Source organism: Mytilus californianus, unplaced genomic scaffold, assembly GCF_021869535.1.
Source record: "Mytilus californianus isolate M0D057914Y unplaced genomic scaffold, xbMytCali1.0.p SCAF_10, whole genome shotgun sequence".
NCBI classification, from domain to species: Eukaryota; Metazoa; Mollusca; class Bivalvia; order Mytilida; family Mytilidae; genus Mytilus; species Mytilus californianus.
In genome coordinates this window covers 52,204,207-52,229,157 of record NW_026262582.1, presented here as the reverse complement: position 1 = coordinate 52,229,157, position 24,951 = coordinate 52,204,207, and the positions used below count along the sequence as shown (strand labels likewise).

The 24,951-nt window shown below is 32.1% G+C and overlaps 1 protein-coding gene across 2 annotated transcripts in view; it reads left to right on the top strand.

The window, feature by feature from the left end:
• LOC127718790 (triple functional domain protein-like) overlaps positions 1-24,951 on the top strand; it is a 273,187-nt gene that overhangs the window by 161,030 nt on the left and 87,206 nt on the right. For both annotated transcript variants that reach the window (XM_052224840.1, XM_052224841.1), the window contains exons 38-40: positions 13,380-13,617; positions 15,593-15,659; positions 16,325-16,433. In XM_052224840.1, coding sequence (XP_052080800.1) covers positions 13,380-13,617; positions 15,593-15,659; positions 16,325-16,433 — 414 coding nt within the window. The remainder of the gene's footprint in view (positions 1-13,379; positions 13,618-15,592; positions 15,660-16,324; positions 16,434-24,951) is intronic.

Below are 24,951 nucleotides of genomic sequence, written 5' to 3'. Positions count from 1 at the left end.
ACCACAAGGTTCCATATCACAAAGGGAAGGCTGTAATTGATTTTGGGGGTAATTGCCTCAAAATTTTAGGAATTAGGGGCCAAAAAAGGGGCAAAAAACAAGCATTTTTCTAGTTTCATGACAATAACTTGTGTGTAAGTGTTTGGATATTTCTGAAATTGTACTACAAGGTTCCATATCACAAAGGGAAAGCTGGAATTGAGTTTGGGGGTAATTGCCTCAAAATTTTAGGAATTGGGGGCCAAAAAGGGGCCAAAAATAAGCATTTTTCTAGTTTCCAGACAATAACTTGTGTTCAAGTGTATGGATCTCTCTGAAATTGTACTGCAAGGTACCATACCACAAAGGGAAGGCTGGGATTGAGTTTGGGGGTGATGAATCATAAGGGGGTTCAAAAAATTGGGGGGGGGGGGATTTTTTTTTTTTTTTTTTTTCTTTTTTTCCTTTTTTTTTTCTTTTAAAATTTTCCATTTTAAGTTGGTTATTTCTGATTTATATTTAAAAGCAAATGATAATGATATGGTAGGAGATACACACCAAACAGGATGTGTAAATTATTATATAATAAGTATTGTGCAATAGCAAGAAATTTTCAATTGCACAGTATTGCACAATAGCAAGAAATCTTCAATTGCACAGTATTGCGCAATAGCAAGAAATCTTCAATTTAACAGTATTGCGCAATAGCAAGAAATATCCAATAGCACAATATTGCGCAATAGCAAGAAATTGTCAATTGTACAGTATTGCGCAATAGCAAGAAATATTCAATTGCACAGTATTGTGCAAAAGAAGATACTTCGTATAAATTGCTTATTTCTTGATCAATTTCAATGGGGTTTTATTCTTGAATTCTTGGGGTTCTTTAATATGCTGAATCTAACCGTGTATTAAGTTTTTGGATTTTGGGCCCCGTTTTTAAATTGGTCCACATTGAGGTCCAAAGGGTCCAAAATTAAACTTTGTTTGATTTCATCAAAAATTAAATTATTGGGGTTCTTTGATATGCCGAATCTAACCGTGTATTTAGATTTTTAATTTTGGGTCCCGTTTTTTAAATTTGTCTACATTAAGGTCCAAAGGGTCCAAAATTAAACTTAGTTTGATTTTAACAAAAATTGAATTCTTAGGGTTCTTTGATATGCTGAATCTAAACATGTGTTTAGATTTTTGATTATGGGCCCAGTTTTCAAGTTGGTCCAAGTTGGGGTCCAAAATTAAACTTTGTTTGATTTCAACAAAAATTGAATATATGGGGTTCTTTGATATGCTGAATCTAAACATGTATTTAGATTTTAGATTTTTGGCCCAGTTTTCGAGTTGGTCCAAATTGGGGTCCAAAATTAAACTTTGTTTGATTTCAACAAAAATTGAATATATGGGGTTCTTTGATATGCTGAATCTTACCATGTATTTAGATTTTTTATTTGTGGGCCCGCTATCAAATTGGTTCATATTGAGGTCAAAAGGGTCCAAAATTAAACTTTGTTTGATTTCATCAAAAATTGAATTATTGGGGTTCTTTGATATGCCAAATCTAACTGTGTTTTTAGATTTTTAATTTAGGTACCCGTTTTTTAAATTTGTCTACATTAAGGTCCAAAGGGTCCAAAATTAAACTTAGTTTGATTTTAACAAAAATTGAATTCTTCGGGTACTTTGATATGCTGAATCTAAACATGTGTTTAGATTTTTGATTATGGGACCAGTTTTCAAGTTTGTCCAAGTTGGGGTCCAAAATTAAACTTTGTTTGATTTCAACAAAAATTGAATATATGGGGTTCTTTGATATGCTGAATCTAACCATGTATTTTGATTTTGGACATTGGACCATAATAGGTAAATTAAAAAAATTGAAGTTCTTAGACCACATTCTTTCTGTGTCAGAAACCTATGCTGTGTCAAATATTTAATCACAATCCAAATTCAGAGCTGTATCAAGCTTGAATGTTGTGTCCATACTTGCCCCAACTGTTCAGGGTTCGACCTCTGCGGTCGTATCAAGCTGCGCCCAGCGAAGCATTTTATTTATATTTTGTTAAGGAAACGATCATGCCTACTGCAATATTGCTTGAGATGCTTTGCAACAAATTGAGCAATGAATATAGTTGCTTTGCAGCTGTTTATCTGTATAGGTACTTCTGTGCTATGTTTTCTAAAGGGGTCGGACGGGTGTAATTAATGCTGGCTGAGACTGGCTGTTCATATTTTATAAAAGATGGTCATTATAAGACATTGCAATAATGCTTGACCATTTTTGCAACCTATTTGCAATCCTAACTGTCTTTGATCTGCATGGATTGGTATTCTATAGTATGTTTCCTTAGGTAGTGACACTCAAATTTACAATAACCATATGCAAAATATTTATAGAATGTTTTCATAATCTGTTATACATTAAAAGGTGCTGGTTTAAAGTAATCTTATACAAAATGTATTTCACTTGTATTTGTATTATGTAATTGAACAGTGCTTATATATTTGGGGAGGGCGGGATTAGTGGTAAGTAATTGTCAAGATCATTTTCATTTCAAATTGTTGTGTCCTAATTGGGATCAAAGATTTTTCCTACTGTTGAAACAGATAACTTCAAAGAATTAAATGACAGTTAGTTTTAGAATCTTCCATGCCTTTATTACTTATGGCAATACTTTAGTAAGGTATTACAGTGACTTTAAACCATTGCCGTGACGTCAGCCTATTCATTTACCGTGGATTATTTTTCTAGAATCAACGCTTCTTAATCTGTCGCTGAAATGGACTCACCAAATCATATTTAAGAAAAGGCTTTAATTTTGAAAAGAAATCAACACAATTAAGTTTAAGTTATAGATACAATCATAAGCGTTGATTCATGAAAAATAATTTTTCCATGAGCCCTTTCTTTTTCAAGAATTAACACTTATTCATTGTATTTATAATATGTATACTACACTGATTTTTTACTTGAATTATTTGTTAAGTAACATTTTTGAAATAAAAAAAACTACAATTTTGAAGTTTTTCCTTTCTGCATATGCTATATTAACAAGTGAAGAAATGGATTGATTAAAGGACTCAAAAAATCCTTCCTAGGACAGAACTTTTGGGGTATGAATTTTGGTCTTAGTCCATGCCTCACATTATGTAACACAACAGGTGGTACATTACAGTGACCACAATGGAGCTACAGGACAGAGATTCAAACTTCTGCCGAAAATAATAATTACAGTTATAAAATATACTGTAAAATAGTTTCACACATGTTTTGAAAGGAACTCAATTTGTGAAAATGAGCTTTTGCCAGAAAAAAAACCACATAAAAGTAATATTTTATCATGTTTTATGATTTGAGGGTTAATGTTTGGCACTTAAAGGCTACTTGTATTATTTGTATGTAATAGAACATTATTTGTTTACCATGTTGCAATGATGGCAAAATCTTTGCCAGATTTGTGATATTTAAAGAGATGAATATGTGTATTGTTTTTGGGGGTTTATATTTAGAAAGACAATGCAATAAAAGCGATAAACATTAGATTCTAATCTATTTTAAATGATTAGTCAATGAAGCTGTCAGTAACCTAAGGTAATCCAATCCATCCAGGCATATGTAACTTATAAAAAGATTGAATAGGTAAATAGAATTAAAAAGAAAAAATAGTTTAAGATAAGATTCTGTCTTTACAGAGCCAACTTTTATGAAATTTCATGTTTTTGGTATTTAAAAAAATGATACAAGTGCTTAGAAATTTTGCTCCTACTCCTCAATTCTGTTTTAATTTTTTTAAGCACACATGCACTTAAAACATATTTGCGGTTTTCAAACCAAAATATTATTAAGTCAGATTAACTCAACTTGACTATTAAGCATTTTCATCTGATTCATATCTCTTTCAATACCTAACAATATTATTTTTAATAGCTATAAACAAAGTTTGAATTAAACTGACAATTAAATTAAAAGAACTTGGAAAACACATGAACAGTTTTTGGTGTAACTTCTATGCTATTGCAAATTTTTGTTGAAATGTGTCCATTTAACTGACAATATTTACCAGCAGAGTTATTGAACAGATGTCAGATATTGTTCTTTAAAGAAATGCTGACAATGAAAATGAATTTGACACATGAATATAGGTGATTTCAAATTGATTGAAAATACCAAAAAGCATATAACAAAATAAAACTATTTCAATTAATTTTTTTTGCAGAAAACATCTAGGCTATGTAAATAATGATGGTTTTGCACTTGAGGAACAAAAGTAAAAGTTATGAAAATAATTATAGAATAAACATTAAGTTGCATCAAGGGAAGATAAATGAATATAAGTTATACTACTTCAAATGAAATTAGGCATGTACATTTCAGGTACATGCATATAAATTCTTGTCCGCATATTAAGTGTGATAGCAAAAAAAGTTATGCTTTTGAAGTTAGATATTTATTTATTGTAGGTGTTAAAATCAAATTGATTGGTAAATTTGATAGCATTTGCTATCTGATCAAACAACAAACAGTCTTGTACAGAGTAATTCTAGTCAAATTGTAGACAACTTTAGGATACATTTGAATTGTTCGAAATGCTAAGTATTTTCTATCCCATGAATAGATTACCTTAGCAGTATTTGGTAAAACCTTTGATCCTCTGATGCTATTTCACTTTGTACTTTATATGACCTTTTAACTTTTTTTATTTAATTGTCCCTAATGAGTCTTTTGTAGACCAAACGTGCATCTGGCATACAAAATTATAAGCCTTGTATCTTTAAAGAAGTTTTTTTGTTAGTAAATTTTCCAATTCATAAAACTATGTAAATGTAGCAAGAATGTACTTAAGTTTGCAACTAAAGGTCAACTTTGGCTGAGGGAAAGGCAATTTTGGCCGTTCCTACCTATCAGGTCCTTTTGGTTTTTATGCTTTCAAATATTTTTATATTTTTGTTTCTCCAAACTTTTGATCACAGTCATACCTGATGAAGGTTATTCCATAAACATATGGGTTTTTTGCATTGTTTAAAGCTGTACTTTGGCCTTTGATTGCTTACATCCATTTCATTAGAACTGACAGGTGGATAGTTGTCTCATTGGCAATCATACCAAATCTCATTATTATATTATAGAATTATCCGTTACAAGTTACATACACTGTTTCCCTCTTCACATTAATGTGCAGTGAGGTGAGAGTTTTTTTGCTCCTTGTTGAAGGCCTCACTGTGACTTTGAGATGAAGAACAGCAATAAAGGTGCTGTTCCTTTGCTTTTTTTTTCTTCTTTTTTTTTGGCTGTGCTGTACTAATTTTGTGTCATGGATGGATTATACCCCATATCCTTTGTTTTTCTATTATAAATTTTTGTACCTGGTTAACTAGTCAGAAAATAAAATTCATAATTAGACAGATTCTAACAAGACATTTATGTCAGTTTACCAGTTATTAAAGTCTGTAGGTATTAATTTTGTTAAAATCATGAGATTTTGAGTACTTCCTTTGTTTAGTAACATAGCGAATTATTGTTCTGAACTTTGTTTGTAAAAAAGCAGCTGTTTGCATAAGTGATAAAAATTATTTTCGGATACTATCACAAAGAAAGCTATGAAACTATTAGGAGAAATATTTGGTAAGAAAGGATGTTTTGTTTTCATACAATTGGTACTCAAAGCTATAATCATCTTATAAATTATAGTTACCAAGTTAACAAGCTTGTTCGATGGGCAAGCCAAACAGGAAAATCAAAAGTAGCTAGTGAAACGTGTCTGCAGTACAAGAAATTAAATGGTTTTGGTTGCTTGTCCTTAGTACATGTACTTCTTTTAGAGCAATGATTCACAAACTGTCATGTGCTGCTGAATTTGAGCACTGTGATTGGTTGAGAGAAAAAACTATAATGAAACATTGGAATGGCAGCCATATCTAGGGCTGTAAAATAATTGTATAAATTAACTGACAGACTAAATATACCCTCTTGTTTTATTTATTAAGGACGTATAAATCACAAATTATTTAGCCTTGTATTGATACATAATATTATTGTTCTTTGGATACTAGGGATCTGCCTGTATAAACATTTGTCTGGAACTGTTCAGATGTACTTTGCTTAGAAAACGAACTGTATATTAGACTTGTAATATATTAAGTGATAATTTTTAAGGAGGTTAAATTTTGGGAGGTTTTATTTTCATATTATCATATTTCAGTTTATATGCTTATAGATAAAATTTTTGCGATTTAACTTAATCTTGAAATAAGAGAAAATCTACTCATTTTACAATACTTGTGAAAAGAGATTTGCTAGTGAAATTGATTTCTGTGGTAAAAATAATTGACCTTATAGTCACCTTCATTCCAGGGTTTTTAATTAGCAATTTTACTATTCTCTCATTTAAGCTATCAAAATAAAATTGTTTTTTAATAGTACAAAAAGAAATTAAGCAAAAATCTGAACAGTTGCAAGAAAATATTTATATAGGTCTGTTAATGTTATCAATGTGTTTGCATAATTTTTTTATTAGTTGGTTTACAGATTCTTGTCTAAATAAAGGTTTGACTCTTCTGGAGAAAATAAAAGGGAGACAAAATTAGATCTAATTTAAGATAGATCAAGACAAAAAGATTTAAAGAATGCATCTATTTAATGGGCTCAAAAATTCATTGTTGGGTCATGCATGGTCCTATCAAATTTATCACATTTACAATTTGATGGAGAAATAGTTATCCATGAAAGGTCTTAATAATGTCTGTCTTCTGTTATTCTGGTTTGTATTGGAAATGATCAGTTTTGATAAATAAGTTATGAAAAGTCATTAAGAATGTCACTTCGTATCATCAAATATGGCTGTTTTTTTGTGGAGTGAAAAATGTAAGTTGGAAGGCAGATCCAATTTGAGTTCTGGATATTTTTTATCGTCAATTGTAAAAAGGCCTATAATCTAGCAGGAAAGTTAAATGAATTGGTTGTCTGTTGAAACTTTCATAGAAGGAAATTATTTTTTAAAAAGACAGTGTTAAAAATATTTAATTGATTTATTGGAGATGTAAATCTAAAGTGTGGATGATTTTCAAATGTAAGGTAAGGTCTTTCCTATATGTATTACTGCAGACCTGCCACCTTTTAAAATTTAATATTTTCGGGCAATTGCGTTCAGAATCGTCGTTAAATCTATTGAACCAGTGAAGATTCATCAAAATTTGCAGGAAAAACATCAGAATTGTGCCAAATTGAGGGTAAAAACTAGTCAAAATATGAAACTTGCCCATCTAAATATAGCCACTTATTTTTTTATACATTGTTTCACTTCGAACTTGCTCAGAATGTTCACACACTAATTTCAATCAATTGAGGTTTTCAGACATTTAGATCAAGGGTCGGTGTTTAATGTTTTAAGATAATTTACTGTCTTTTCTTGATATGGATAGAAGCTCTGGATTTCAAGCATTTAGTCCTTACTAAGCAGGTTTACAAATCTCCCTCACTAACAGTGTATATGGCCTGGGCTGAAATTGATAATCTAAACTTAAAGTAACTGATCCCCTGCTAGGTAAAGCAAGGTATATAATAAGTTATGGTCCATATGTTTTTACCTTGTTATAATCAGCAACTTCACCTGAGCAAATTTATGGATTTTAATGAATGATACTAACAATCATATGAACCCTATGATATTGAGAACCTCTTGTTTGTATTTCTTCATCAAACATTGTTTGGGTTTTGACCACTGCAAAAATTAATTTGTATGACATTTCGAAAGAAAATGGGGTATACTAAGCTCTGTTCACCATTTATTTTTTACTACTATTTTTTTAGACCAGTTGTTATAAGTTAAACAATCTTTAAACCAATTAATAGAAAATACATTACTGTCAAGTGTCCTTAAAAAATGACACAGTATATTTACCCACAATGCAAAACCTTCATAAAAACACTTCTACAGACATGGATTGGAACTGGCCAATCAGAATGAGTTTTGGAAAACTCAAGTTCTTTAAAGTATTTTGTAAACAAAAGTACATGGTAATTACCTCTCTTTTTTTATAGTTTATGTAAAATTGTTATAATTTTTCAGAAGCATATAAAAAGTTTCTCTGCTTATTCTTGTGTAGTTTTATGTAGTGCAATATGTTCTGCATCCAGCTCTTAAAAAGAGCAACAGTTACATGTTTGTTACAGTTGATCCATGTCTTTTGAATCCAGGTTCAATAGATACAAGAAGATGTGGTATGAGTGCCAATGAGACAACCCTCCATCCAAGTCAAAATTTATAAAAGTAAACCATTATAGGTCAAAGTACGGTCTTCAACAGAGCCTTGGCTCACACCGAACAGCATTAGCTATAAAGGGCTCCAAAAATTACTAGTGTAAAACCATTCAAACGGGAAAACCAAGGGTCTAATCTATATAAAAAACGAGAAACGAGAAACACTTTAAGAACCACATCAACAAACAACAACTACTGAACATCAGATTCCTGACTCAAGATTATTTATCATTCCTGGCTCAGTATGAAATCTGTCAGAGAGGAAACATTTACTGTAACATGTGCCTCTGCTTTCCTTTAAAATTTTGTCCTCAATATTGCTATTTTATGCTGGATGGGCGTAAAATATCAACAGTAAATCCCTTTAATTTTCTTTAATCTAATATAGATCTCCAAATGCTGTAAACAGAGTAATTTAATTATGTTTTTTAATAGCTTTATAATGAAATTAACAAAAGTAATATTTAATGTTCCCAAAGTTTTTTTTTCAATACAAAACTGTAATTTTGTTGAAGGTTAAATTTCCTTGTGTTTAAAAATGAAAATTGGTAAAAAATATAATCACATTTAAGATCGACAAACCTAACCCATCTTAAATTGGAGGTAATTGAAAATACATCAAATGATTTTCATTTTGTTTATCCTGAACCATAATGTTACTCATATGATCATTATTATAATTTCTTTAAATAGAAGTGTGTGTTGCAGCGCCTTAGACCACAATAATTTTTACCATATTGTTACTTATAATGCATTTCTTTGTAAAAGTCAAATTGGATTGAAATGCATAATTCAAACATGAAATAAGCTTTACTGCTTATAGACCATTATTATTCTAATCAAATATGCTTTTCCAAGCACAATCCATAATTTGCTGCATTCTGGGCTTTTGAGAGTCCTGAAAACATGCCAATGGTAGGAGTTGAATCTAAAATAAGGCCACAGACCACAATTAAATTCCCCTATTAGTTCTTTATAACGTTTTGTTTCATTAAAAAAATTGCACCATGCATTTTTGTCAAATCTTTTGTGTGCGTAATGTATAGTACTAGTCCAAAAATATATCCAAAATTCAGAAAGATTGAACCAATGACTCTTACAAATTTAGCCAATACACATCCATACCCCTATGGACAAGTCAAGAGATGTTCTGAAAACTGTAAATATCACCTTTTTGCACCTGGCCTAATCACTCTTTCCATATCAAAATCAGTTAAAATACAACATCCAAAAGTTTATTTCACCTCTCTTCTTTTATTTCCACCCAAAAAAAACTAAGAAATGAGTGAGGAAGGGAAAGAAAAAAAATTAAGAAAAAATACACTCTAATTAAAAGGAACTATATTCGTGGACAACGAAAAGCGGGATCATTAATTGTGGTCTTGGGCCTATTAGGGGTCTAAAACTTGACCAATTCTAATAAAACTTGGCAAGATTTAAGCTTAGTGTATTATAAAACAGTTTACAAAGTTTCAAAGCCATATGATACCAATTATAAAAAATGTGGTATTTTTTATATCTGAACTTTGGGTGCTGAATTGTGGCGTTGAATTAGAACAATTTCAACTATCAAATTTGGGCTTCTAAAAACCAAAATATACCAAAACTTACACTTTTTAATGTCTCTATGTATAAGTTATCACCTATTAAAAGCAACAGATAGCATACTTCATGTTTCAGACTTATAAAAAATGGCCAGAAGTAAATTTTATATGAGCCTGTGCCAAAAAATAGAGGTTTTCAAATGAAGTCAGGCCTTATATGAAATGTAATATTTTTCACTTACCACAATTTTCAGAAGTTGTTAAGTTATAAAAAAACCTTTTACATGTTATAAATGTACTTTTAATGGAAATATAAGTTTCAAATAGCATAACACATGTGAATAAAATGGTCTTCAGTAATGTCAAGCTTAAAAAAACAGGTTGTCAATTTAGGTCCTTCCCCACATTTGCATATTAAAAAGCTTATAAATGATATGGGAGATAGAGATATGCTTCTTTTTGCTCAAATCTTTGTTTAGATATGATAAAACATGGAGCCTGGATGTAACAAGACTGTCACTTTCAACTATATATGTAGACAGTATGATTTGATGCAAAGTTATTTACTTTACTTTTTAAAACCGGCATGAAATTTCAGCCTCAAAAGGCCAATATTTTAACCACTAGCTATCAAACAAAAGAAAATTAAGGTAGTCTGTGAAACAGACAAGGTCAAACAACCAGTAATAAGTGCTTTTGATACAGATTCAGTGAAATCTGCTAAAAGGAATTCAACTTATATGTGCATAGAACCTCATTTTTCACTTGCTTCATACTGACCGTTAGACTAAGACCATTAAAGCAGCACATTTTGCACTCTTATTCTGATTTTATCTACTTTTTTTTTGTGTTCAGTGTTCAAAAATGAGTTAAACATCTACATTAGATACCACAAACACAAATAGAAAACCAGAAAAATCTATCAGAGAGAAAGTAAGCATGCTACTTTTGTAAAAATATTGAAACAACTGAAAAAGTTCAATTTTGGTCATGTAGGCTGAAATGTCACTTTTTTACAAAATTTCTATCAAATAAAAGTGGAAATCATTTATTCTCATGTAGTTTGACAAATTAGTACCAATAGATCATTCAGGGAAGTTGTCAAAGTACAAATTCAATATTTCCTGAATTCACCTCTTAGGCCACAGACCACAATTAAATTCCCCTATTAGTTCTTTATAACGTTTTGTTTCATTAAAAAAATTGCACCATGCATTTTTGTCAAATCTTTTGTGTGTGTAATGTATAGTACTAGTCCAAAAATATATCCAAAATTCAGAAAGATTGAACCAATGACTCTTACAAATTTAGCCAATACACATCCATACCCCTATGGACAAGTCAAGAGATGTTCCGAAAACTGTAAATATCACCTTTTTGCACCTGGCCTAATCACTCTTTCCATATCAAAATCAGTTAAAATACAACATCCAAAAATTTATTTCACCTCTCTTCTTTTATTTCCACCCAAAAAAAACTAAGAAATGAGTGAGGAAGGGAAAGAAAAAAAATTAAGAAAAAATACACTCTAATTAAAAGGAACTATATTCGTGGACAACGAAAAGTGGGATCATTAATTGTGGTCTTGGGCCATAAATGCTGAAGGCTTAATTCTACTCTACTTTCACTTTGAACAAATTCACTACTTTCACTTTGGCCAAAATCACTACTTTCACTTTGGCCAAAATCACTACTTTCACTTTCAACAATAAATATTTTCCACATGTTTTACTTATTTCAATATATATGCATGATATATCCACTTAAATAGTAACCTTTTCAAAGAAAACAGTTGAAGAAAACTTCGAAAGAAATACCCCACTCTTGGGAACTAAGGGAATTATTGTGGTCTGATTAGCCTGCAAGGATAATTGGTAAACAGTTGTATGATAAATGTTGTTAAATCAAAAATATGCCATGTTGTTTATGTAATTCTAGTTATGCCAATGGGTATAATCAGATTAAACAGACATTTACTATTGATAAAAAAATATAAAAAAAAGAACCATATTTATATCTGGAGGAAAAAAATGATCTTATCGTAAAATCAAAAATATCTTGTTGAATTAATAGATTGTATGTTTTGCAGCAGTAACTGATAACTCAAGCTGTGATTTTGATAAAACATTAATATGTAATAAATGTATTCATTCTGTAGGGATGCTGTGGTTATCTTCGTTTTGATAAAAGTACAAAAAATATTAAATTTATATCATTTTCAAGGGCAGCTATTCATGGGTTAGTTATAACATTTGAATATTTGTGAAGTACAGAAGCTTTTGATATAACCATGTGATCTTCTTTCTTACTGGATATTGGTTTGCTACTGTTTCTTTATATTTACTATGTATAACAATGTTGCAATGGAAACAGAAAAAAACTGAAGTACAAAAAAACTCATTTATGTGTTAACTTATTTTTTTTTGTACTGGTCTATTCAATATTTTTGGTGTCATTTCAAGAAATGTTAGGCATAGAAGCCCAATTAAATCAGGTTTAACTAGAAACAAGAGAGAGAGAGAGAGAGAGAGAGAGATTTAAATAATAGTAGCAGTATTTATCATAAATAGATTAAGACAGTGTTCTGTGGAACTTCTTTTGCCAGTGATTCATTTTTTATGCCCCTGCAGTAGCGGAGGGGGTATTAAGTTTTACCCTTGTCCATCTGTACGTCCGTACGTTCCAAAATTGGTTTCCATTCTCTAACTTTATTTTGCCTCAACCAAATGTTATGAAACTTATACACAATGATTATTACCACAAAACACAGATTAAGTTTGAATTTTGATGGCGTCACTTTTACCGTTCTAGTTATGCCCCTTTACAAATTGAAAAATTGCTGAATTTTTCATTTCCGTTCTCCAACTTGAGTTTGATCAACCAAACTTTATGAAACTTATACACAATGATTATTACCACAAAACACAGATTAAGTTTGAATTTTGGTGTCATCACTTTTAACGGTCTAGAGTTATGCCCCTTTACAAATGGAAAAATTTCTGAATTTTTCGTTTCCGTTCTCATACTTTAGTTTGCTTCAACCAAATATTATGAAACTTATACACAATGCTTATTAATTACCACAAAACTCAGATCAAGTTTGAATTTGGGTAGCGTCACTTTTACTGTTCTTGAATTAAGTCCCTTTATAACTTTATATGCAAGCGGGGGCATCATCAGTGTCCCATGGACACATTTCCCATTTATTTTTTAATAAGATGCATTGTTTATCATTGAATCTTCAAATGTAGCTTTTGAAGCTTGAGATTCAGGAACCTGTACCTTAGTAGACCATGTGATCACTATATAGAACAGGACGAAAGTAAAGAAACAATCTATTGACTTCAGTGAAGTTTTGCACTAAATTCAACAAACTTAACCTAACCAATATCAACCCTAACACTAGCAATACCCTAAAACCGGTTACCCTCACCTAAAACAATACCTAACCCTAAAGAACAGGGACTCCTAAAGTAAAAAGAGGCCAAAAATAGCATATTATATTAAGAAATGGGGTCGCTTGAACTATGACGATCAGCAGTCAATGTGTTGTGAATACCTTGAATTTTGAAATACAGATTTTTTACTTTTTTCTTTTCAGCCTGATGTTACAGTCGTTATTGAGAACTATTCTGCTGCCAACAACTCAGAAATCACAGTGCTCAAAGGTCAACAGGTCGAGGTTATTGACCCAACACCAGGTGAACCCAATTGGTGCATGGTGCGTGCAATCAACTGTGAAGATGGTGAACCATGTCAGGGGCTGGTACCCATAGCATCATTGAAACCCATACCAATGCTTCGTGGACCAGGAAACAGAAACAGTATGGATATTGATGGTAAGTTTTTTTCAAACTTTTTGGCGGTCAACATTACAGCAAAAAGCAATCATGTGTCGATTAAATTTCTGGCAAAGACCAATTCTATTTTAGTTTTGTCAAATACTATTGTGTATCAGGTGTTGGAACTCAAAATGTGCAAATGCTATTGTTCCAGAGGGTATCGGGTAAATCCAAAGCTAAAAATACCAGAGTCCAGCTTGTTACCTTGGGCAAATTAAAGTTACCTGTCACATGGCAAATGCAAGAAAACTGGTTATGGATGCTTTTCCCCTTTGTTGTTTCAATGTTAAACAAATTGATATTTTTTTTTAGAAAATATGCTGCCTTTCCCAAAATTTTGATATCTGGAACAACAATATTACCACGTTCATTTGACATTACAACTCTCTCTTTAAAGTCTAACTCGTTTGATATTATAATAATATCACTTAATTTTCCCACTCAGCACAGACACAACTATCATAAGATTAAGTGTGAATCAAACAGGGCAGAAGGGTGGATAGATGGACAAAAGTGCTAACTAGTTTCTTGTAATCAATTCCTCCTACACTTTTCATCCCATATCCCTGAAACTTGACAGAAAGATTCCAGTCATATAAATCTAAAACTCTATCCACAGGTTCAATTATGTATATCTAGAAATTTTGCATAGAAAACATTTAGTTTCCAGAAAAACACCATTAAAAACCTGGGTTGATCTCGGGTGCTATGGAAAGGTAAGCATTCCTGCTCCAAAAGTGGTACTTGTGATGATCAATATGACATATAAAACTCCTCTGACTCCACCAAGTCATTAGGGTGAATTTTAACTCATAATGAGGTTTGTAGGAGAAAATTGCAACCAGAACAGATGGCACACAACTAAGAAAAAAAAATATCATGTTTAAATAGCAAGGAAATGACAAAATATTTGCTTTAAGTAGTAAAGGTATAATGAAAAGTGTTAGCATATGTTTCAATAATTACAAGCATTATTACTTGAGCTTTAAATACACAATGTACATTAGCATAATTTGACAACCTTGATAGTGAATTACTGTCTTTGTGTAGAGAACATTAATTGAAGAAGATTAAAGCCATTTTCTAAGTAGGTAATATTTTAGAATGAATAGGGATGTGTACACTCCTACAACTGCAACATCAAAGGGTTTGCCTACATGGTTTCAATTTAAATTTAAATTACTAGCTTTGCATTTGATATCCCAAAATTTGCCTTAATAATGCATAATAAAAAAAGGGAGACACCTAAAAATCCCTAGGGAAAACCGGTTGTGTCAGTCCTGCAATACAGAGGATGAAAAACATTTTCTTTTGTATTGCAGGAAAAACGCTTCCATTAGACCAGTTTTTATTGAAAAATTAACAAAGGCTAAAAGTATAGAAAATTTTGATAGCCTCAATGAAAATGAAAATATAAATATTCTTTGCCCATCAACACAAAAACAGGTAGAAAGCATAGGTTCCTTTATAAAAAAAAGTCATTGGCACTAAGGATAGGGGACTCATAATTGAATTTTGAACTATTTTCATTAGTTTGTTTAATATGATTATACATGCTTTTTTCTTGTCATTATGTTAATGTTGTTTTTGTCACAAATCGTATAAGTTGGTTTATATGGCAAAAAAAGTTTAGATTTGAATTATTAATTTCATGCGTCGGAAGCACCTTTCTGGAACTATCACAGCTAAATAATTGAAAGCCAAGGATGTATTCTATTTTTTCAATGTCATTTTTTACCCAGCAACTAACATTGGCCATCTTTATTGGTTAAATCCTATTGTAAATTAAGTTTAGTCCAACAAAATTGAATATTGAACTCTTACACTGGGGGTGTATAATGACCAATTCTTTGGTTTGTTTGTTCTTATTGATTTTCTGATATGGGGATTGTGTGTGGGGGTGTGGGGTATGCTCACAGAGTGTGGGGGTTGTGTATGCTCATGGATTTAGTAGTTATGTTCATTATTTCAGAAGCCTATGGAGATGATCAAGCTGGAAGAGAAGAATCACCAGCCAATAAAAGAAAGAGTAGTTTTAGGTAATGTATTGTGGTGATCGTGGAAATAACAAACAAGACGTAGGCCTACCATATGACCACATGGAAAGTGTATTTGTTATAATGAGCACCACTATAAGCATTTGAATTTTCAAAAAACTGTCATACTAAGTTCCACTGTTGTGAAACAAAATTATGTGTTGAATTTACTGGAGCATGCGATTTTGTCTCTGATGAGAAAAAGTATTAACAAAAATACCAAACTCCAAGTTATTAAAGAAAACATGAACTTTGTGCTCTTGAAATGAGATTTTAAAATTATTTTTCAACAGTCTTAACTTAGAAGATAAGAAATTAGAAACACAGACTTGTTATTAATGTTATTATTTATTGTGAATAATGATGTATGGAAAAATGATAAAAAAATAAATAGCAACTTTATAACCTTTCACAAGAAACAAACACACAAATTTAACAAAAGACAAACAAAAAACATATTAGGAAATCAGAAAAATAGACTATGAGCACAATGAGTTAGAAATTCTCAGTTGTAGTTTCTCAAATGTTATTTGTTGAAATATTGTAAATATGTTCCTGAATTTCAGCATGTCAATATAATACTTCCATTGTTATACAAAGCTGGATATTTATATGGCATATGATATTCAAGTTTATAGCATTGTAAGGTATAAGTTTGTTTAATACAGGAAATGGTTAGCTCCTGGAAGAAAGAAAAGCCAAACGAAATTTGAAAAACCAGCAATGTTTGATGAGATAGAGAAACGAGTTATCATGGGAACATTGGGGACCAGACCAGTAAGTTATTTCTTTTTATACACCCATTTACGGGAGGTATAATGGTATACCATTGACCGTCTGTCCGTCGTCAACATGTCAGACATTAATTCAAAAACGCTTTAACCAATACGCATGAAACTTTGGTGAATTGTTTATATCTATTGACGTGAGCTCCCTTTCGTTTTTTTATAAATTTCAGATTTACCATTTCCGAGTTTTGGGGTTTTATTCATTAAAAAAGGGGGGATTTTCCAGTTTTCGGACAATAACTCAAAAATGCTTTCATTTATGAAACTTTGGTAAATTGTTTATATCTATTTTTGTAAGCTCCCTTTTGATTTTTATAAATTTTCGATTTTATGTTTCCGAGTTATAAGATTTTATTTGTTTATAGTCTGACAACAGATTAACTAAGTATTACGCAACAGCACAGTGTATTGCACAACAGCAAGAAATCTTTCATAGAACCAATTTCAAGTTCTTTGACTACATTTATTCAGAAACCTATAATATATCAAATATTTAATTACAATCCAAATTCAGACCTGTATCAAGCTTGAATATTGTGTCCATTTTTGCCCCAACTGTTCAGGGTTGGACCTCTGCGGGCGTATCCAGCTGCGCTCAGCGAAGCAGTTTATTCATGCATGATGTAGCCAATATATATGATGGGTCTACCATAAAGTTCCATCGTAACATTCTAACTTTCTAGTTTCTTGGTCATTACAGGTGATTCAAACTTTCCTTTTATTCTTTTCTGTCACAAGATAAGATCTTGGATGTGACTTATCAAAATTAATGGTTTCATCCATGAGGTTATAGTCAGTTTTCACATGAGGTCCTTGAATATGAAATTTGTGCATGCAAATTTAGTGTTTGGATACAAATTATGTGTTGTTAATTTATCAGGCTTTTTTTCATATTTGATTTATTAATTAACATATATTAATTGTTATAATTGATGCCTTATAATCTCGAATATTTTTTATAATTGCAAAGTATTGAATCCAACAGGAAATAGTTAGTATATTTTTTTTAAAAGTTTGATTTTCAGTTCAAACAAATTTTATAGAATGTTAATGAAAAAGTACCATCTGTATTTTACCTGTTTAATAGAAAAATTATATTTTATGCATGAAACTTATGATGCCAAACTTGTATGCCCATTTTCAACCTCAATCAAATGTGTTGAGAACTTCTCAAGTATAGTTTGTGAAATATCAAAAGGGAGGTAAATCTGATCTTACAAATAGAAAATATGAGGAGACAACTCTTGTTTACTTGCAAGATAGTACTTGGAGAAAATGAAGAAACAGATATGTAGGTGTCTAAATGGCAGTTTTCCGAACCAAGAAATATATTCAATTAAGCTTTTATCAAACCACAAATAGATATTTAGATACTGCCAAAAAATAGGCATTGTGTAAAAAAAAACAAATTTCTTGCCTGGATAATATCCCTCTGTAAATTAAATAAAGATCATCATCTAAGAATTACAGAAAAAAAGTACTTGTTTCTTTCCAAAATCTGGATATGAAATATAGTTATTGCATATTTATGTGCAAAGCAACAGCTACAATAAGGTTACTTGAGATTCTTTTATGGAAACCATTATTTGAATATTTTAGTAATTATATACCGTAATTTACAAAAGATATACATATAAAATACAGGATTTTCTTATTTTGTAATTTGTAGAAAATTCTTAATTTGCCCATGTTAACTAAAATTACATGTCAACATAGACTGTATATATAGATCATTTAATAGTTTTATAAATGTCACTTCAAAAAAGGTATAATATAGAAAAAGTTTGATAACTGCAGGTCAATTTTCAGGGTTTTTCTTGCCATATGACTTAGTGCTGAATTTTGGCTTCTAGTGTCAAGTATTTGCACTTTACTGTTGACAATTTGTACAATTTTGCAGGCATTCAAAGTAAACCAAAGTGTTGGCATGTTATGTTTCTTCATCTCACTATTACAATTATTATGCCAAGAAGCATGTGGGGGGAATACCCCATTGACTCTGTTGTTCTGTGGGAAGATTGATAAGTCTTATGAAACAGAAATTGATGTCAACAATGCTGCTGAAATAGCGTCAGCTGTGGAAACAACTGCCAGCAATCATAATGTTAAACCAGAATGAAAATGTTAAATAAGACTTACAATGAATACATATATATGTGCAGGATTTGAAGTCATACCTGTCTCTTTTACATAAAAATTTTAATACTACTGTTGTAAAGAAATTGAGAAATATTTGCTTTTCTTAGAAATGCATTTCAATGGATGAATGTGAAATATCTCGTATCGTCACTTTAGAATTTATTCATAACTTTTGTGACCCTGGTTGGGAATTTAGAGCTTGACCTTTAGTAAGGACAATTATTTTCTATTATTGAAGACTGTATATTCCTATGTAGATGTCTTTTGGGTTTGTTTTTTTTTTTTGGGGGGGGGGGGGGGGGGTATTTGGTTACTGTCTCAATGCTGTATATACCCCATATTCTTTATATTCTTACATTTTTAGTAGATCTTGATATAAATAAAATTGAACTTGACATTGGCAAAACAAATAGTTAACAGATGAATGGTTTCTGCTGTAACACAAAATGTATGTTTTGTCATCAAGTTCCGTAAATTTTTATTATTGCCTATTTCCTAGACTTGCTACATGTCCCTTCCTAATTTTCTTTCTTTTTTTTTTCAATTTTACCCCTTTAACAAATTTACTGCTATAACTTAGAGATTACCATTATATTGACAGTGCAGAGGAAGCAATCAGTATACTTGGGCATTTAGTATCGTGCCAGTTTTCAGGAAACATATAAATTAGTAAGAAAGAAATAAAAGAAAGTGAATTGTAGCAAGTCTACCTTTTTCCAAGTACTCTCTGGTAATTATACAGTGTTCAAAATGAGTTCTGCCAATATTTTAAGTCATAATGTTATTAGAGCCACCCTGCAAATCTGCTAACATTTTGTAGTAAATATTTTACCTGAAAACAACTAATTACCGGTAAATTAGTCAAATGACAATGGAATGTGCATTTGTGTAAATTAACACATTTTGTTGTTAATTTCATTGACGTAATGCTGTCGTCTGCTGTGAGAGTTTATAACTTTTTCTGATTTGACACACATGTATGAAACTATCTAATGAGGATATGTTTTTGTAGATGGCAATACATAATATCAATAGGTATATTAAGTCACCTTGATTGTTCTAGGAATGTAGTATATAATAGGAAAAGATGTATTAAGTCACCTTGATAGTTCTAGGAAATGTTGTGACATTACGATTGTATGGGTGGAGTCTTGGGAGCAGAATAAGTTATGAGTAGTCTACAACAGAGATGTGTTTTCCATATACTTTAATCAAAATGTTTTACGAGTTCTTGGAATTTATTTGCAATCTTTTGTTATCACAGAAGTTAAGGAAGTAGTAGGTGTTTTAGAAGAAATTTCTTAATTAATTTCATTTTAGAAAAAAATGCCAGGCAAGGTGTGTCAATTGTATAGTTATTTTGTTATTACATAAAGATGATAACTATTATGAAATGCTCTTAGACATGATGAGAGATGAATGAGTTTTTTCAGATTTATGGACATATTTTGCATAAACACTTTGATTTGAGTGTTTTATTTGTTTAAAGTTAAAAGCTCTAGATCTATTAACACAGAACTGAGATTTTTTACAGACATGTAGAGAATTTTTTTCTAGAGATTTTAATTTATTGGCTTTGTGGTTTGGGAATTTGGTTTATTAGAAATTAAGCTGACATTTTCTTTTGTAATCATTCATAACAGTGATATATAAAAATTCTTAAACCTGTTGTTCTGAATAGGTTGACATGGACTGTACCAGGTTGTCACCTCTCTCGACAATGCACTGAGAAACATTTCTTGCATTTTGAATAGATTTTGACAGATTTGTTCCTTTTTTGTGTCAATCATTATGTAGTTGACTGACACTGTCAGTACTGGTTTCCTGTTCCTGTCTCTACACCACAGAGATGATCTATTTCATACACAGTTCACGCCTGCTTACATAATACTGTACATAACAATGATGTTAATTTTGTCATTCATTACATAAACTTTTTTTTTTGTGGTTTGTTATCCTTCTGTGTGGTTAGTGAAAACTCTTGCATGGACACCTTTGTATTCCTGAATATGGATAGAATTTACTTTTGAGATAGAGAGAGTGGGGGAGAAAAGTTTGGGAAACTTTTTTAAGTCTAAATAATGGGTTTAGGAGATGTTATTATGTGCATATTAGTGGATATCTTTTGGTTGGTGCCTATTTAATGTATCTGTTTTATTCATATGTTGCAATGATCTCTCTCGCCATAATGTGAATGTAAATTGTTGTCAAAGTAACTAGATCAGCCTCATTTTGATAGGTCACTTGACAGTTAAAGAATGAACCGATTGTTTCTTTATATTTGAAACTGAAATCGTGAAAAATATTGACAGTTTGTTTATTTTCATGTTAATACTATCAATTTACTGGGCCAAAAAATACCATCTGAACATGCTTTTTCTTGGTAGTAAAACTTAGAAATTGTTGCCTTAGCTTTTGTTAACTTCAATTTTTATGTCTGAGTCATGCAGTTTTGCAGTTGTAAAATACTTGTAAAACAATTTCTGCCATTTATGATGTAATAAAATACAGGTAAAGATCATGAAATAGCATTTTATGAAATATTTAAAGATTGCAAACAGGAATAAATTACAGAGGCTTGTTGTCTGTAGCATGGTTTGATGCTGAATTAAACTGCAATTTGATAAGACAGATACATAAGTCAAACATGACTTTATTAAAATGTCAAAGAGTTCACATTTGAATAGGTCACTTTAATTCTGTTTCAAACCAAACACATTGTTTCTTTGAATGGCACTTTTGTTTTTAGTCCGGCAAATCAGTTTTCCACACTTTTTTTCTTCGTGCTTGAAGATATTGATTTGATGATTGGTATATAGTTTTATCATGACAAGTTACGGATTATTTTCGAATTTTGTTTCGGTCTAATGATTTTGTGCAGAGTTATGGTGCTTGGACTTAGAAAATTCACCCAAATAATCAGTTTTCCTCGCTTTTTTCATCATGCTTGTTTATTTGTGTTGTTTGGTTGCTGTTTCATTGATGCTTACAAGTTCTATTACATTCATGTGATTACTGATGAATGGTCTGACTATGCGGTATGGGCTTTGCTCATTGTTGAAGGCCGTACGGTGACCTATAGTTGTTAATTTCTGTGTCATTTGTTCTCTTGTGGAGAGTTGTCTCATTGGCAATCATACCACATCTTTTTTTATTATATTGTAAATTATGACTCTTTTATAAATTAAGATATTTGCTGTCATATTTTTTGTAACTTGACTAAAATCAACAATCCCTTATGATAATGTTTTTGTGGCACTAGATAAAAGCAGGTGTTGACAACCATCAAGATGTAAAATATAGATGAAAACAGTACATGTTAATTAAATTCTCCGATAATATATCCAAATATGACAAGTTATACAGGTGTAAACTTGGTCAGCTTATTATAACAGGATAAAATGAAAAAACTTATGACAGAAAGTACATTTTCAGATATAAAATGGTGATCACAGTGACACCTTCAATATATTTATCTGTCTATTTATGTATTGTTTACCTGTACAAGCCAATTTAAATAGTGCATGTTCATGGAAAAAAGAAAGGTGTAAGTTCTTCATAATAATCCCCTTTGTTTTTCTATCTGACACAATATCCATTGTCAGTTAAACTGGACAAAAAAGTTTAGTATAGGTCATGTTTCTGACCTCTATTTGACCTTTGGTTTTTTATGCCCCTGCAGTAGCAGAGGGGGCATTAAGTTTTACCCTTGTCCGTCTGTACGTACGTCGACCGTACGTCCCGAAATTGGTTTCCGTTCTCTAACTTCGAGTTTGCCTCAACCAAATGTTATGAAACTTATACACAATGCTAATTACCACAAAACACAGATCAAGTTTGAATTTTGGTGGCGTCACTTGAACCTTCTAGGGTTATGCCCCTTTATAAATGGAAAAATTGCAAAATTTTTTGTTTCTGTTCTCTAACTTAAATTTGCCTAAACCAAATGTTATGAAACTTATACACAATACGTATTACCACCAAATACAGATCAAGTTCGAATTTTGGTAGGGTCACTCTAACCGTTCTAGAGTTCTGCCCCTTTATAAATGGAAAAATTACAAAATGTTTAGTTTCTGTTCTCTAACTTAAGTTTGCCTCAACCAAATTTTATAAAACATATACACAATGCTTATTACCACAAAATAAAGATCAAGTTTGAATTTTAGTGGGGTCACTTTAACCATTCTCGAGTTATTCCCCTTTATAAATGGAAAGAAATGCAAAATTTTTAGTTTCCGTTCTCTAACTTAAGTTGCCTCAACCAAATGTTATGTAACTTATACACAATGCTTTTTACCTAAAAACACAGATCAAATTGAATTTTGGTAGCGTCACTTTAATCATTATCGAGTTATGCCCCTTTATAAATAAAAAAATTGCAAAATTTTTAGTTTCAGTTCTGTAACTTAAGTTTGCCCCAACCAAACATTATGAAACCTATACACAATACTTATTACCTTAAAACTCAGATCAAGTACAAATTTGAGTAGCGTCACTTTTATCGTTCTTGAGTTATGTCCCTTTATAATGTTGTATGCAAGCGGGGCATCATCTGTATCCATGGGGACACATTCTCCATTTATTTTCTCTTTGGGTTACTGTCTGATTGACATATAACCTAAATCTCCTTATATTCATACTTGGGAGTCATAACATGTTGATCTCCACCTGTTTTTGGTGGGTTTCATGTTGCTCCTTCTTTAGGTTTTTATGCAGTGTTTTGTAAACTCTTGTTTGTCTTTTTGTCATTATTGGGGTTTTTATTGCTATGAATTTTGTCTGTCTCTCTCAGACCTATGAATTTTGATTCTCTCTTTGGTATCTTCTGTCCGATTCTCCCTTTGGTATCTTCTGCCCGATTCTCTCTTTGGTATCTTCTGCCCGATTCTCTCTTTGATATCTTCTGCCTGATTCTCTCTTTGATATCTTCTGCCCGATTCTCTCTTGGTGTCTTCTGCCCGATTCTCTCCTTGGTATCTTTGGTATCTTCTGCCTGATTCTCTCTTTGGTATCTTCTGCCCGATTCTCTCTTTGGTATCTTCTGCCCGATTCTCTCTTTGATATCTTCTGCCTGATTCTCTCTTTGATATCTTCTGCCCGATTCTCTCTTGGTGTCTTCTGCCTGATTCTCTCCTTGGTATCTTTGGTATCTTCTGCCTGATTCTCCCTTTGGTATCTTCTGCCTGATTCTCTCTTTGGTATCTTCTGCCTGATTCTCTCTTTAAAGTCTTCTGCCTGATTCTCTCTTTGGTATCTCTGTCTGATTCTCCCTTTGGTGTCTTCTGCCCGATTCTCTCTTTGGTATCTTCTGCCCGATTCTCTCCTTGGTATCTTTGGTATCTCTGCCTGATTCTCCCTTTGGTATCTTCTCGATTCTCTCTTTGGTATCTTCTGCCCGATTCTCTCTTTGGTATCTTCTGCCTGATTCTCTCTTTGGTATCTTCTGCCCAATTCTCTCTTTGGTATCTTCTGCCTGATTCTCTCTTTGATATCTTCTGCCCGATTCTCTCTTTGATATCTTCTGCCTGATTCTCTCTTTGATATCTTCTGCTTGATTCTCTCTTGGTGTCTTCTGCCTGATTCTTTCCTTGGTATCTTTGGTATCTTCTGCCTGATTCTCTCTTTGGTATCTTCTGCCCGATTTTCTCTTTGGTATCTTCTGCCCGATTCTCTCTTTGGTATCTTCTGCCCGATTCTCTCTTTGGTATCTTCTGCCTGATTCTCTCTTTGATATCTTCTGCCCGATTCTCTCTTGGTGTCTTCTGCCCGATTCTCTCCTTGGTATCTTTGGTATCTTCTGCCTGATTCTCCCTTTGGTATCTTCTGCCTGATTCTCTCTTTGGTATCTTCTGCCTGATTCTCTCTTTGGTATCTTCTGCCTGATTCTCTCTTTGGTATCTTCTGCCTGATTCTCCCTTTGGTGTCTTCTGCCCCATTCTCTCCTTGGTATCTTTGGTATCTTCTGCCTGATTCTCCCTTTGGTATCTTCTGCCCGATTCTCTCTTTGGTATCTTCTGCCCGATTCTCTCTTTGGTATCTTCTGCCCGATTCTCTCTTTGGTATCTTCTGCCCGATTCTCTCTTTGGTTTCTTCTGCGGGATTCTTTCTTTGGTGTCTTCTGCCTGATTCTCTCCTTGGTGTCTTCTGCCTGATTCTCTTATGGTGTCTTCTGCCTGATTCTCTTATGGTGTCTTCTGCCCGATTCTCTCTTTGGTGTCTTCTGTCCGATTCTCTCTTTGGTGTCTTTTGCCCGATTCTCTTTTTGGTGTCTTCTGTCCGATTCTCTCTTTGGTGTCTTCTGCCCGATTCTCTCTTTGGTGTCTTCTGCCCGATTCTCTCTTTGGTATCTTTTGCCCGATTCTCCC